The 15,261-nt window shown below is 34.4% G+C and overlaps 2 protein-coding genes across 3 annotated transcripts in view; one reads left to right on the forward strand and one right to left on the reverse strand.

Annotated features, from left to right (window-relative positions):
• The window catches only part of LOC138310619 (uncharacterized), a 46,492-nt gene extending 37,558 nt beyond the window's left edge, over positions 1 to 8,934 (forward strand). For both annotated transcript variants that reach the window (XM_069251899.1, XM_069251898.1), the window contains 4 exons: positions 4,537 to 4,738; positions 6,070 to 6,160; positions 6,805 to 6,906; positions 8,073 to 8,934. In XM_069251899.1, the coding sequence (XP_069108000.1) occupies positions 4,537 to 4,738; positions 6,070 to 6,160; positions 6,805 to 6,906; positions 8,073 to 8,198 (521 nt within the window). In that variant the 3' untranslated portion in view covers positions 8,199 to 8,934. The remainder of the gene's footprint in view (positions 1 to 4,536; positions 4,739 to 6,069; positions 6,161 to 6,804; positions 6,907 to 8,072) is intronic.
• Positions 8,870 to 12,635, reverse strand: LOC138310618 (uncharacterized). Its single transcript, XM_069251897.1, has one exon. It carries the CDS (start codon positions 11,611 to 11,613, stop codon positions 9,433 to 9,435), a length of 2,181 nt encoding a protein of 726 aa, XP_069107998.1. The 5' UTR covers positions 11,614 to 12,635; the 3' UTR covers positions 8,870 to 9,432.
• Between the last annotated feature and the right edge of the window lie 2,626 nt (positions 12,636 to 15,261).

Raw genomic sequence — 15,261 nt, forward strand, 5'->3', positions numbered from 1 at the left:
CGAATTGTAAGTTTAATTTAGAAAGCATCTCGTCATGGTACAATTGTAAGTTTAAATAGGTAAATATTTCTTCAAGGTTGAATTGTTAGTAAGTTTGTCTCGTAGTGACACCAGCAGAATTCAAACTTAAAATCAAATTAAAATTGAAAGAATATTTGTATAAAAGGGACGATCATTATAGGTTCGTTTTTCTTAGTAGAATTCATGTCATACTAGAATATGTGTATACCATTAGAACTCCCGTCCGCAGGCCATTTTATTTTAGTCATATGAATACATTTGGTAACATCTGTCCTGTTAGTAAGGTGGGTGCGTGATACTCGAACTATCACCACATTAAAAAACCTTCCACCATTTGAAAAATAGATGGTATTATAGGAGTGGCTATAACATATGAAATAGTTCAAGAATTCGATATGTCACTGGCCATTAAGCGTATGTCATATAAAATTGATAAACGAGTTTAATAAATTTCATAGTAGGTAGCATAATGTAAGATATTTCACATAATTAGTATTAATGGGAATATAGACTCGATGTGCATGTCTTTGTATAGTCGAATCAGCGTTCCTAGTACATGCTATACAGTGATGAACATGGTGGCGTAGTAATATGGTAACAGAAATATGTACCGAACCCTGTAAACTTACTAAACTGAAATGTACAAATATTTGCATATTTCTCAAACAATTACAAACAACACAATAATCTTCGAGTTAACAGTAATGTCTATGGTTAGGCCTGATGCATACACACATTTTATCAAATTAGTTATATTCTTGTATACCAAAGAAGTGATATATAATTATACAAAATATCACTAGTTTAAACAGGTTCTGAAACCTTAGATACATAAATCTAGCGCTCAATTTCAAATAGGTATACACTAAAGTTTAAATCGTAAGGTAAATTCTTAGGATCTTTGTTTGTCAATACCAATATTGCATCCCTAGAACAAACCTCGATCGGTTGGGTGTAGGACTAGGAACAAGGGCCCACAGTTCGATCCCTACAGGAAGTACAGTAGTGATTACAGTAAACCAACTCTCTTTCGCGACCGATTTATTTTTTGCGAATTCCGCGATCAAGGTAAAATCGCAATGGTTAATCTCCATAAATTAATATCTTAGGTAATTATTGTTCAATTAAATTCAAAGATATCTCAATTTAATTTTAAATCTGCGAAACTAAATCTCCGCGAGTATGTTTTATAACGCAACTCGCGAAATTTAGTAATCGCGAGAAAAAAAATGGTTTACAGTATGGTTATCTGGGTTTCTGTCCCCTGAGCATGAACTAGTAGGAACAGTGTTACTGTCAAACACTTGATTTTTTTTTTCAGAATAAAATACCCAATATCATAAAACTTTTTTGTTCTTAAGAATAAACATGATCGTTGAGCTTAAGACTATGTGTCAGAAGAAGAGCATTCGTCAACCTTAAATCACAGTGAATGAGTTTTAGTTAAATACCCGTATCCCAAGTTTTAGTTAAATAGCCGTATCCAAAGTTTCTGTGCGTAGAGAAAGCTACAAACTTGTAATCTTGCAAGCATGTAATTGATTTTTGAACGCCTCGGCAATTTTTATGTTACGCCCCAATTAATCTAACACCGTACTATACTAATAACTATTAGTTACACCTGTTGTATGTGCCGTATTTTTCATGCTCATGAATCAAAAAAAGCTTTTGATGTTGGATATCCGTTGATGATGTTGTTTTTAAAGTAAAAGTAGCCATAGTGATGACCACTGTACAACAAATCCTATGGGTTTCAAATGGCAAATAAGACCATGTGACCATCAGTGTATTTTTCCTTGCCCCCTAATTGTCTTTAAAGACTATAGAATTATGATCTGCAGCCGCCATTGTTCTGGTCAAAAAGGACTCAATGTGTATGCCTATATGTAAAGCCGAATCCGGTCAAATCAGCGCCCCTACTAAATGCTATATACACAAGTAAACATATAATGACATGGATATTTTGTGACAGAAATATGTACTGAACCATGTGTGGACTTGCAACATCAAAATGTATATTGTTTTTACATATTTTGCCAAAATTTGCAAACAATCTGCGAGTCAACAGTGATATGTAAGGTTAAGGCAGATGCATAGACACTTTAAATCAACAAGTTATGTTCATGTATACACAAGAAGTGATATAAAGGCATACACAAAATCACTGGTTTAAGCGGTGTCTTAAACCTTAAAAAGATATACACGTATTGTTTTGAATTTCAATGATCGTAATGGAAATATACGTAATAAATTGTTACCGTATTGGACTTACACTTGGTATGAAGCCCATCCGTCAGAAATATAAATATTCATGATTGTATTTATCTTTCTTCCTGATGGGCTTCATATCAACCGTTTGTCCAATCTGAAAACAGTTTATAACTAATCCCTTAATTCACTAATTGTTCAACTGAAGCAGACGTGTCATTTACAGTGTTTGCCAGCTGTTGAAAAAAAATTCTCTATCTAGCATATAAAACTTTCTTCCCATGCGTAGACTAACAATTCATTCTGAATTTATCAAACATCGTTGATCTAAAATATTGATTTTTTTTTCTGCAGTAGATCAATTTAGAGCCAGATGTTTTATTTGGACAGCAACTTATCTGATGACCTAGTTTAAACCTTCTTAATTTTTGATAGCGACACTATATATATAAATATTGGTATACAATACCACAATTTAACCACGCTATCTATCTATTTGACCTACTTATCGCTCTAATTCGAATAGTCAAGGTCGGTCTGAGCCGTAGTGCACGTGTTCAATATCATATACAGTAGCATCAGGTCGTGGTATTTAATATGTATATTTTATTATTTTAACCTAAATAATTTATTTGTACTTTTAATAAAAGTGGCATTTTCGTCTAAAACAAAGAATGATAATATTACATTTTCAACATGGCTTCTAATTGAATTCCACACAACTGTTGAATTGAAGCATTGTTTATATTTATGGCATAGAGATATCGAAAGAGAATGTCTATGTGACGTTGAAAATTGACTCTCCATGAAAACTGATCTCGAGTCATTTTTCAATGTTGAAAAATGACCTGGAATGCCGTTGAAATTGAACTTTACACTTTAACCTCAAATATAAAGCATAATACCTTATTTATGGTATTACACATTGAATCATCATCATTTCGTGGTATGAGTTTAAGATTGTTTAACTTAAAGTGGATGTTTCCTATAACTATCTGAATCCAAACACCGAGAGAAATTTAACACAAGGTATAAATAAATGTTTACGAATGTGACAATTGATATCCCACTGCTTTGAAATAAATGTAATTATCTTGACGCGAGCAAATTTAGCGCAAAAATGATTGCAATAGGTTTGCACAGCGATTCGCATTCGTAATGATATACTAAAAAACAACATACAGAAAACACATTTTGACCGCAATCGTTTTATCGCAATATCGCGTTTGATTATGTATGGTTACTGTATTTTCCATTTCTTGGTCGTGTTGTCATGCTTTTATTCGTTATTTGCGTTTCTTTATTTTACATAAATATACAATCCTGAACTCTTACAACTTTCCACTTGTCCGTTGTGATGTTATACTCATTAATAAATTGACGTTAGGTTTGGCTTCCATAATTATATAATTTGATGTCAATATGGCTGTATTTCAAAATGACACACGATCAATCATCCTTAAAGTGAATAGTCAGGCAAAGAAAACCAGTCGTCTAAATGCGTTCATTAGCCTTCCAAAAGTTCTCACATAATAATACGAAGGTCAAGTTCTGCTTAAGTTTCCAAGTTCTGATCATTGAAATAAAGAAAAGTTGAAAGCATTGAAAGCGAGGCTGCATGGAAATGTAACCACGGACATAGTCAGCCAGGAGGACGTTTTAGGATTTCTATACTTTAAATCAATTTCTGCGTAGGCAGATAGAGATCAATTTCTGCGTAGGCAGATAGATTTTGATGAGAGATTTTATTTTTCTATTTCATAAGAAATAATACTGGATACATTCACACCATTGTTACCGACTTCAGCCATCCTTGCCCGACTGTTCACTTTAATGGTATAGTCCGGAATCTACTGGAAACAATGCATATCTGAAAAAGGGACGTTTGACTGACGACTTAAACTCGCTTGAAATTTAGCATAGTTATATAAACCTGAATTTTCTCATATTTCTCATTTGTAGATTTTGATGTTGATAATGCTTTTATTTAAAATTGTCATGGATTTACCATTCATAAGTATATGACACTGAATTTTCTTATAGTTCCCATTTGTAGATTTTAATGTTGATTATGTTTATATTTAAAATTATCATGGTTTTACCATCCATGATTATTTGATCATGGGTTCTCTCATATTTTCTATTTGTTGGCTTTGATGTTGATATGCTTAGAGCAATGCATGTCTGAAAACGAGACGTTTGGCGTGAATTTTAGTTTCCATAGTTATATGATCTTGATCTCTTTCAAATTGTCAATTTGATCGTTAAACTTTGTCAACTTTTTTTATATGAACTTCAATTCAACAGAGAGCAATGCATGTCTGAAAACGAGAGTTTTGAATGACGACTTTGAGGATAACACGTCATGGTCCGGGCTCTGGGATGGCTTTCATTACAGAAAGGATGCCGCACAGGCCTACAGCGGAAGTGGATACATTGAGGTGACGCACACACCCGAGGGAGGGGGCGCCTACCAGGCAATCACATTTTTTGAAAATCCAACGGTAAAGTAAGTATACGGCGGTATCGATGTACATGTAGTACAAAGGCGTAGTGTATATACGATTAGTCAAAACTGTCCATAGTTGTGACGTCATACAATCCACGTCACAATGACCGAATTATACTCAATATACGTTATTTTACTACTCGTATATTGAAACTATTATATTTCATTTCATTCACTCTTTATATAACGCCTTTGTATGCCCTCTGCCACTTTTGGTGATATCTTCTGTTTTAATTGTTCCATAATATAGAAATTTTCAATGATATTATGAATATGTAAATAATGAATGCTTATATATCATATGAATACCACATAATATCAATACTGTATTTTATGAATTCATATGTATTTTATAAATACCTTTGTATGATATCAATACTGTAAATTATGAATACCTGTGTATATTATGAATACCTGTGTATATTATGAATATCTATGTATACTATGAATACTGTAGATTATGAATATCTATGTATATTATGAATACCTGTGTATATTATGAATACCTGTGTATATTATGAATACCTATGTATATAATGAAAATTTTATATTATGAATGTTTTTAAATATGTAGCATAACGTTATTCTATGGATACCGCACAGTCGATTATTTTCTTGGGGAAGATATTTTCGCCATTACGGAAGGCATTAACATGCTTCCAGAAATTCGATATGTAAAATAATTACAAAAGTAAAAATGATTTATTTTATGAAGCAAAATATTTTAATCATTCAGATTTTTATGTTATTTTTTTCCTCATATATTCATTGACATTCGCGATTATTTAGACCCGCAAAAATAACAGGCTATCCGGTATACTATTTGTCGATCCGGTATTCTGTTGTCGATCCGGTATACTGTTTGTCGGTCCGGTATACTATCCATTATACTCTTTGTCGATCCAGTAAAATGTTTGTCGTTACATCGCCGCCTTAGGACATGTCTTATAAGTGTTTTCTGACATTCGTTTCTATAGGATTTCGGATGTGAATGTCTACCTAGATACATTATGTAGCTTTGAAATCTTTTTCATTTTGTTGAATTACATTATTCGGCTATGTGGAATATGGTTCATGTCTTTATGTTGAGTAATTCTTAGTTTGAAACAAGACCACATCTGTGGGTCATTAGTCAGTTATGAAAATATAAAACTTAATTACAAGACAAAATAGTCATTTTACAAGTAAGCTACATGCATAAAGAAAAGTTCACATACTACTTTACATATCGAAATCATTTCGGAAACTATAGTATCGACATGTCTAATCGTCCAATAAGTTAATATGAATATACCCGCTAAATGTTTGACGACACTGTTTTAATTGGACAGTTTGACCAAAATGGCTATCAAGGCATGGGGTAGACACAGCGGAATGGTGGACACGATCAGTCCGGATTACAGCCTGTATTGTGATGTTACAGTAAGTAGAACATTTACTTATGTTTGATTACATAAACAGCCAGATTCATGGCCTCCCATGTATGTGGTGTGTAGCGTGTATGTAGTGTGTGGTGCCTGTTTTGGTAGATTGCAGTATACTCGTGTTCAATCCTCTTGTATAGTGGACGATTGCCCTTTTTATATTGCTGTATCACGGAAACATGCCGCCGAAGACACCAATCAATGTTTGTTTGTTTATTTTTTTTATTAAATTAACGTTCAATTAATAACAAGTGTCATATATGGATATCCTCCCATGTATGTGGTGTAAAGCGTGTGTGGTGCGATAATACCACATTTGATGTTGTTACCTCATCTTAGGCCATCGATTTTTCTTATTATTTCTCTTATATATTTTTTTATGTTATTTGTGTTTTTAAGAAACCTTTAATATTTGCTCCGGAGAGGTAGTGGGACTTTAACTCTGGGGTACAGTGGCTATACCATAGTAATTAAGAAAGGATGTGCTTCATATCAGATATGTGATAATGTCTGATTGGTTTCAAATTCCTTACATTTGCATTGCGGGAAATTGGTGTTTCTGATACTTACACTGTGGGTAACTATTGTCGGATATACATGCATTTTTTGGTATTTTTGCATGATATACATATATTATTACAGCTTCAAGATGAAACTGGAACATACGGATTATATAGGAGATTCTTAGCGGGGCAACAGGGAACAACGTGGAATAGTGTCGTGGTGCCAATAGATCAACCGAAGGTAGGATGTTTTGTCCTGAAAAGGATTCATACAAATTCTTAGAATTTGATATCAAACCAGACAGACAAAAATTAAGGTTTTAAATTTAAGTAGTTGAAATTAAATAAAATGAAGATGATTCCTTTATGGGATACAGTGGACCCTCCATATTCCGAACAATATTTCTGGCGGAGTGAAACGAAGGGTAGTAATTTTAATTGATCAGCATGTCCCAATTGCAAATGTCCTGGACTGTCAGATTCCATTTGCCTACTTGTAATCAGTAATCAAATCCATTCCTTGGTTTTTTCCCCGTCCGGATTGTGAGTGTTTTCGGACTATATACGTCCGGATTATCGCGGGCTACTATATACCATACTCTTATCCACGGAAACAGTAGCTATTTCTAGACATTTCCACAAAAGAAAACTCACATTACGAAGGCAATAATGAATTGTATAGCTTCCCACGTATAATATCGACTTCGTGAGGTATTCGATAAAGATAAATTATTCCAGAAAGTTCACTGCTCTGAATCCTCGATACTCCAGGGGTTCCGATCACTTGCGATTTCTACATCCCTGGGCTTCATCATAGTAAAACTGATGTGAGCACAGAGAAAAAAATATAACCCAATCACAGACCAGCAAAAAGACTAAACAGAGAGAGCGACGCCCAACTTCAAATCCACACAACCAACCGCAGTGTGCCGTTACACGATCTATTTGATGTACATTAATGTTCTAAATCACCTGGACAGCTCTGTTGTCTGCAGTTTTACTATGAGACCGTCCTGGGGTGTAGAGATCGTAAGTGATCGGAACTACTGGAGTATCGAGGATGGTCTTAGGAAAGTTAACGTTAACGTTGCTGCACGTCGTAATAGTCATCGAAATGTTACACATGAAATGTCTAATGAAAATTAACAGTGTTCATGGCACAGATAGCATTGCCACTGGCCGTGTAACAATATCATGACATGAGCCACGCTTTCCAACAAGACGAAATATAAGGAAATAACATTATGTAGGGGAGAAAACTCTTTAATATGCAAAAAAGAATTATATATAATTTCCAACAAAAGGAAATATAAAGAAATAACATTATGTAGGGGAGATAACTCTTTAATATGCAAATACGGATTATATATTCTGTTTTTGGACTTATTGTTTGTCTTTCCATTTCAGGGTATCCGGTCCGTGACCTGTTACCTGCTTTACAAAGGCTACGGCGGAGGTTCAGCTTACTTTGATAAAGTAGAAGTGTGGCTTGTCTCTGGAAATACCGATATCGAATCCTGTCATACCGCATAGACACCGCTAGATCTATACAACCATACTGACATTTATGGGATAGCATACACTTTTAAGTTATCTGCAAACGACGCTAAACGGTTTTTTTCAACAAAAGGACAATATCGTATACACACGCAATGATGATATTTCCTAAAATATAATATTCAGGATATAATTCTTTAAACCAAACTGGTTTCGCGTGTCATTTACTTTCGCGAATTTCGCAATCAAATCAAATTTACCAAACGTTATATCCGCGAATGTTAATCTTCTCGAACTTGTTTTGAAATGGAAACCAAGAACTTAAGTATCCGCAAAAGGAGCTTGGTTGACAGCGCATGTTTTATTTATCTGCAGTTGAAGATAATGACATAAAAATAGTTCACCAACAAAATGGCAATATCGAGTACAATTGCAATGATAACGTTAACTTCTATGTGAAGTTAATCCATTTTTATGACATTACTCAATATTGGAGAGAAGGTTTACGACATTTTATATACCATGTATATTAGATTTTATTCTTTGAAGTTGATAAACAACTGAATATGATCAACATTTAGAAATATCCCAGTCAAAAACACCTTGTTACAATTGTAATGTATATAAAAAACTATATTAGTTACATAAGCACAAACAAACTTACTAAACTAGCTGTAAGTTAGAATAAATACAGATTTATTACAAGAGCACATTCATAATCATTTAATCGATATAGCTTGATGTTTTTCAAAAAATAAAGCTATATACCATTTTGGAGTGTTGTTTTAATGTTTATTTATGTTAAAAAGATGTATTACCAGTTTGATCAGGTAGCTCTTTAGAATTGTATCTGCTGCCCGTAATGCATGATTGAAGAAGGAACTAAATTTTTGGATATTGTCTTTCTCTTCTCTCCTATCTCATTCCTTCTTCTCTCGGCACCGCTTCACTTTTGTCCTGAACTTACTATTGCATGATAGAACAGGAAGACTCATTTCGGATATTATCTTTTATCTTCTTCCTAACTTCCTATACTCTTCCTAACGTCTCCCTTGACACCTCCTCACTTTTGGCCTTGAGTTCAGCGGTCGCTCTTGTCAGAAAGGCTCTGAGTCCAGTCTCCTTGTCCTGGCACACCCTGGTCTATAATAGTGGTAGTTTCTGCTTAGCTCTGACCAGAATGACAGTGGGCAAACGCCAAACGACTGTCATACAAGATAATATACTACGTTTGTATGTTTACATACAAAAACAACATATTCCATTTTGTTTAATCTGCTTTATTAAAGAAATAAGAATTAAATAATCTAATCTTATTCCAGAAACTATCGTTACGTTCGACAAGTTTGGTAGTGTTAGAAATAAGCATTCGCCCAGACAGGGGACATTGGTTAAGTAGCAATCGAGACGGAATGTGCGAACACTCGTAAACAAGTGCGTTCTTTTGTTTTTGATCAAACAATTCATCATGCCTTGGAACTATATGGAGCTTCTTCGCCACTATTCCAACGAATACATCATCAATGGCCAGGTACTTTACATACGGGAAAGCAATTTGAAATCTCTGAGCAACGTCAGAGGATACAACATATGCGCCACCGTTTGCGTAAAGAGGTAGCTTATCAAATGGGTACTCGTCAGCGTCCAAGCTCCACCTGTGACCTTTCCCACGATACGGGAGCTGGTCTTTCATCACATTGCCCATATAGAGATATCGCTGCTTTGGAATTCCTCTCAAGTGTGTTAGTAACTGTCTCCTGTGTACATAGAAATCGTCATCAAGAAACAACAGTAGGTCTGCCTTACTGCACTTCTCCATAGCCCAGTTATACGCCATCATAGTTTTCAGTGTATTATTTTTATATTGGTCGATAAAACGAGCTTGCAAAATATCCCCGTATCTTTCACTCTCATCGTGTATATCTAATTGTGTTGTATTTTGCAATCCGAATGCTAAAAGGAAAACCAATTTTTCGTCCATGTCTTTCTTTGATGTGGATGAAGAATTCCACATTTGACGAATTACCTCCCTTTGTTGGAAATTCTTCACGTAAGATTTAACTAAAATAAGGATATTTTTGTTGTATATTTTGCTTGGTTTAAAGACACATTCTGATGGGTTATAAGATATTTTATAGTGAAATATATTGATAGCGTTATATCTGGTTTTCAGCTTATTCCTTAGTCGGCCGTTGACATAAGCCTGCATATTTATTTTCAATGGGTAAGAAAAATTGTGATCAAAGGACAAATAGGTCTTAGTGTCAATGAACTTTATGTCGACCTTTTCAACCTCCCTCTCTTTCATATACTTCTCCATTTTAATCCTCAGAGCAGTTATCTCCCTTTTATTAATGGCAAGTGTACAATTCTCTATAAGTAACTTTTCGGCATCATGTGAACATTCTTTTGCAAAAGTTTCGGGACAAATTGTATCGAGCCTACTTTCATTCTTTGGCAAAATAGAGAGTTTTCTTGCAACAATTCCAAGATAAACATCATCTATGCCTAGATATCTGACGAACGGAAACGCAAATTGAAATTTCTGCGCAACATCTCTGGACACAACAAACGCTCCGCCCCCTATATATGGCGGGAAAATATTGTAAGGGTAGTCATCGTATGAAAGGTACCATCTATCATTTTTCTCTCGGTATGGCGGCGCATTTACTGCCAAACTACCGATATATAACCCTGTGACCTTTGACCGAGATAACTCTCTAATGTAGGAGGCGAGTTTATCATACTGAACGTGATAGTCATCGTCATGGAAAAGAATGAGATCGGCTTGTGGACATACGGACATAGCCCAGTTAAACGCCATGATAGTTTTTATGGTGTTGTTCATATACGTATCTACGAAATCCTCCATGATAATGTCCCGATAGAGTGCGGTTTCCTGTTCGATATGCCAGCGTTTAATCTTTAAACCTTTTCTGTACGTACCGAGAACAAAGAATTTTGACATCAACGGGTCTTGCACCTTTTCCCATAGCATTCGCAGTGCAATTCGTTGGTCAACATTGCCTATGTAAGATTTTACTAACACGAGAATCTTTTTGTCAGATGTAAATTTCTCGGGAAGAAGACAAGATGCAGGCTTCACTAAATACGGATAAGGATGTGGATTTATGGCGGGTATAGGTATGTGTTTTCTATACATAATGGCGTCATTAATCAAGGAAACTAAATTCAGATTCAACGGGTACGTAAAGTTCTCATCATAGGCCAAATACTTGGTTCCATTCTGTGTGTCATTGACATTTGGTGCGGCTGTTGGTATTTCTTCAATTCTCAATATATCAGGAATCGCTTCTTCTGTTACTTCTACAAGGTCATACCGAGATAAGGAGAATGATAATTCAAGCAAAATAGTTCCCATGGCAAACAATACAACCGCCAGAAGTAGCCGCACTATTTCCCAGTGTCTTGATCGCTTTACGCCGCTCATCCTTGCTTTTCCTGGAAATCCTAGCGACTTGTGTATCTCTGACAGTTTCCACGACAGGACCACGACTTAATGATGTCTTCTGGATTTTTTTTATGATTTATTCACTGGTCTTCGATGTTATTCGGCAGTCATTCGGATGCTGAGAGCCAATCAACCTAAAACAAAAATATGTTTTGGTAATATATTCAAAATAAAAATGAATACGAAAAGAGTATGGCAAATTTTTGTCTTTAAATACTAATTATCTTTTCGTGTGGAAGTCACACATGTTCACAATTTCAGGAGAGACCAACTGTTAGGATTTTTACTAGATTATTTTGGTCAGAATATTATGTAAAGGTTGTTTTACTTCAAATGGATATGTGAAAGGAAGACGAGAAGCCAACGACAAAAGGTTGTAGCGAAGAAAATAGCTATTATTACAGTACCATCTTTACATTGTATCTAAACCTTAAACTTAAATAATGTCTAAGTTGTTTTCAATTTAATCATATCATTGCATTAAGAAAAATACGGCAAAATCAAAAACTGAAAATAGCAAACTATAAACAACAAAACAGTTTCTGTCGACTTGTGTGGACGAAGACATCTGTATGAATAATAGTAGTTGACTCGTGGACGCATACTGCTCAAAGGCCCCGAGCAGCACACCTCGACCAATAATTCGTATATACCTATACTACAAGCTATGACTATGGATGTGTGAACGTTTGTATAAGACATGACTGACATATTTCGCTGCTCCTTTCCATATGGTAAACGAAAAATAATGTCGTTAGAACTTCAGTAAAATGTCCGTGTTGTGTATTACACAAAATAATGCAGCTGTTTAACTTATTTCTTTTAACCATAATTAAACAAACATAAATTACCGCTTTGGTTTTACGTCAAAATTGTTTTCGTTTTGCTTCCGAGTCTCGTTTTGAAAATAAATGCTTGTTCCGTATGTTGTAGCCATACTTTGGGTGAAGTGATGCAGAATTGCAAAAACGATTAAATATCAGCTATTCAACAATCATGGTTTTCATATTAAATAGCTAACAAAAAAGATATTTATTTTTTATAATTAAAATTCTAACATCCGGTTGATAAGCCTGTGTCACATAATGTTCAGCTATCTCCTATCATTAACTTTTTATTATATGTTTTACAAGAAATTAGCCCAGTTTTAAAGATAATATCTTAGAAACACTACTAACGAAGGAAGCAATTTTATGACCCGTGCTGTATACAGGTATCGAGCGCTCAATCTATTTCACACCCAATTGTCTAGCCACCTAGACAATAATACCTGCACCTGACATCAGTTTTCAATATCACGTCCCAACAAGGACGTTTCTCAAGCTTCCACAAACTTGATATAAAATATTTGAAAATAAGATGTTGAAGATTTCACGTGGGAAAAAAATCATGAAAAAAGGCTAATATGAAGTAGATTATTTATAAATGTGACTTAAAATTACTTCTATTCCGGATCACATTGATTGGACTATAGTGTGAACCGAAACATATGGCTGAAACAAGAAAGGTCATATGTATGTAACTGAGAGAATATTGAAGCTCAACTATTGAAGATAAACTATAAATAATCATCTCCTAGTTGTAGTGCTAGTGCACTGCTACCGTATTTATTAACTTAAAATAATGATCATGGTAAAACATTAATAAGCCAGCTGTCAGCACGAAATTAATTGTCTGTTTTATTGGTTTTTTTTATCATAAAAAAAACATTTAGTTACAGAATTATAAAATTATGTTTGATGTTCAGACGATCAATTGGTAAAAGCGACTTTTAATTTCAATTTGGACGACACATATTAACAGGCAATTATAATTTCTATAAATACAATGGCATTATTGTCTTAGTTTCTGCTCAGCACAAAGGACAGAGGACAACTAGTTTGCTCGTTGTTAGTATAATGTGACCGGATGGGGTGGGTTGCTTGGTGTCTTCTGTATCAATAAAATTATTGTGTATTATTCTCCAGGAAACAATTAACAATTAAGGACCTTTGATAAGATACATATGGTCTTATACCGTTATGATTTAGATAAGAACTAAATAATGTCCAAAAATCGTTAGTTTTTACAATAGATGTGTAGTGTCGTTGTGAAATATCAAAAGGATTCTCTAATGTGCATGTTAATTGCAAGAAGACCATAGGACGGCACCCTAAAGTAATGCAGATTCACAAACGAAAGAAAAAGAAAAAATGTAGAGAATATTTCATACAATAAATATTACTGTACGTCAAGTTTTACGTGCGATTTAATTTTGCGCATTTTGCGAGCGTTAAAAGATGCTCCATCGCCGACAGAGCATATACGATACTCATCATTTTAACAATAATTGGTGTTTAAACGTATATATGTCTAATTAACACAAATATTTGGTGACACAATTAGTCCTTTATTCCATATTGGACATAGTGCCAGGGAATTTTTTCAGGATGCAATTAATTATTTTTAATATTTTCATCTTGAAGTAAATTTAGAAGCTCAAACTTTTCAATGGTGGTAATGGTGTAAAGTAAGTAACTTTTGTACCTGAAGAAAAATACTAAATCGACTGCTCCTGTTTTTGATAGAGAAAAAGCACCATTTGTCAGCGGTAGATCATCTTAAAAAAAACGCGAAAAGAAATCAAGACAAAAATGCTCTTTGTGCGGGTACATCAAAGTTTGATTCTAAATCGCGAAATAAAATCACAGTGAAATGGTAATTAGGCATGAAAACGCCAACCTATGTCGAGCGAATATTAGTTTACAAAACACACGACTTCATTACTACTGCAGAGATCATTTCCCTGCCATTTAAAACTTGAAAGTCCTGTATTAATGCTCAAAGTTTAACTATTTCCTCGTTATCTTGAGTGAATGGAGAGTCAAATATCATTTTTGTGTTATGAATATGAAGCTTAAACAGTCCATTATTTATACACTAGGTCAGACTGATATTTACATTTTACATCAAGAGCGGTGATTTTTTATAATGATTGTATCGACCCGTGCACTGTTAGACCATTTAAGTCGTTGAATATTAGCTCAAAAGTTTCCAAAAACATCGAAAGCATTGATTTTTCAAAAAAGCGATGCTATGATGAAGGCGATTTAATTATATTTGATATACAAGTGAACTGTAATGGTTTTCAGTCAAACGTTGTATGTTTATCTCAAATTGGATACTGTTAAGGTATTTCTGATAGTTTGATATTAATGAATGATACAATAAGATGTGATTTACTAAAATTGTCAAGTACTTACCGCTTCTTCTACTTGGCTATATGAAAGTAGTTCCCTTCCTAACGAAGTACATTTACAAAATATCCTTTTTTAAGGACTCGAAGACTTATTTCCAAATACGAAAACATTACAGTAGCAATCTGGTGTATCAACGCCGATATTATTTTATATAAGTCTATATTTAATAATCTAATTGCTGGTTATTGTACTATCGAATAGGATAGATCTATGATAGTATTCTAATCGGTCGACTTAATGACAATGCGGCGTATTTCATCGACCAATACCTTTGATACAAGTGTTTAAACGACAAAGGAACAAAAGATCAATTAAGAGATTTCGGCGATAGGCTGCTGATTGCCACAATCACCGAGCGCTTCCCTGGGGAGTCTCACAATACTGGCCG

The sequence above is a fragment of the Argopecten irradians genome, chromosome 16, assembly GCF_041381155.1.
Source record: "Argopecten irradians isolate NY chromosome 16, Ai_NY, whole genome shotgun sequence".
Lineage (NCBI taxonomy): Eukaryota > Metazoa > Mollusca > Bivalvia > Pectinida > Pectinidae > Argopecten > Argopecten irradians.

Excerpts from the sequence above, each read along its gene's own strand:
- LOC138310618 (XM_069251897.1), bottom strand. The coding sequence starts at position 11,613 with ATGAGCGGCGTAAAGCGATCAAGACACTGGGAAATAGTGCGGCTACTT.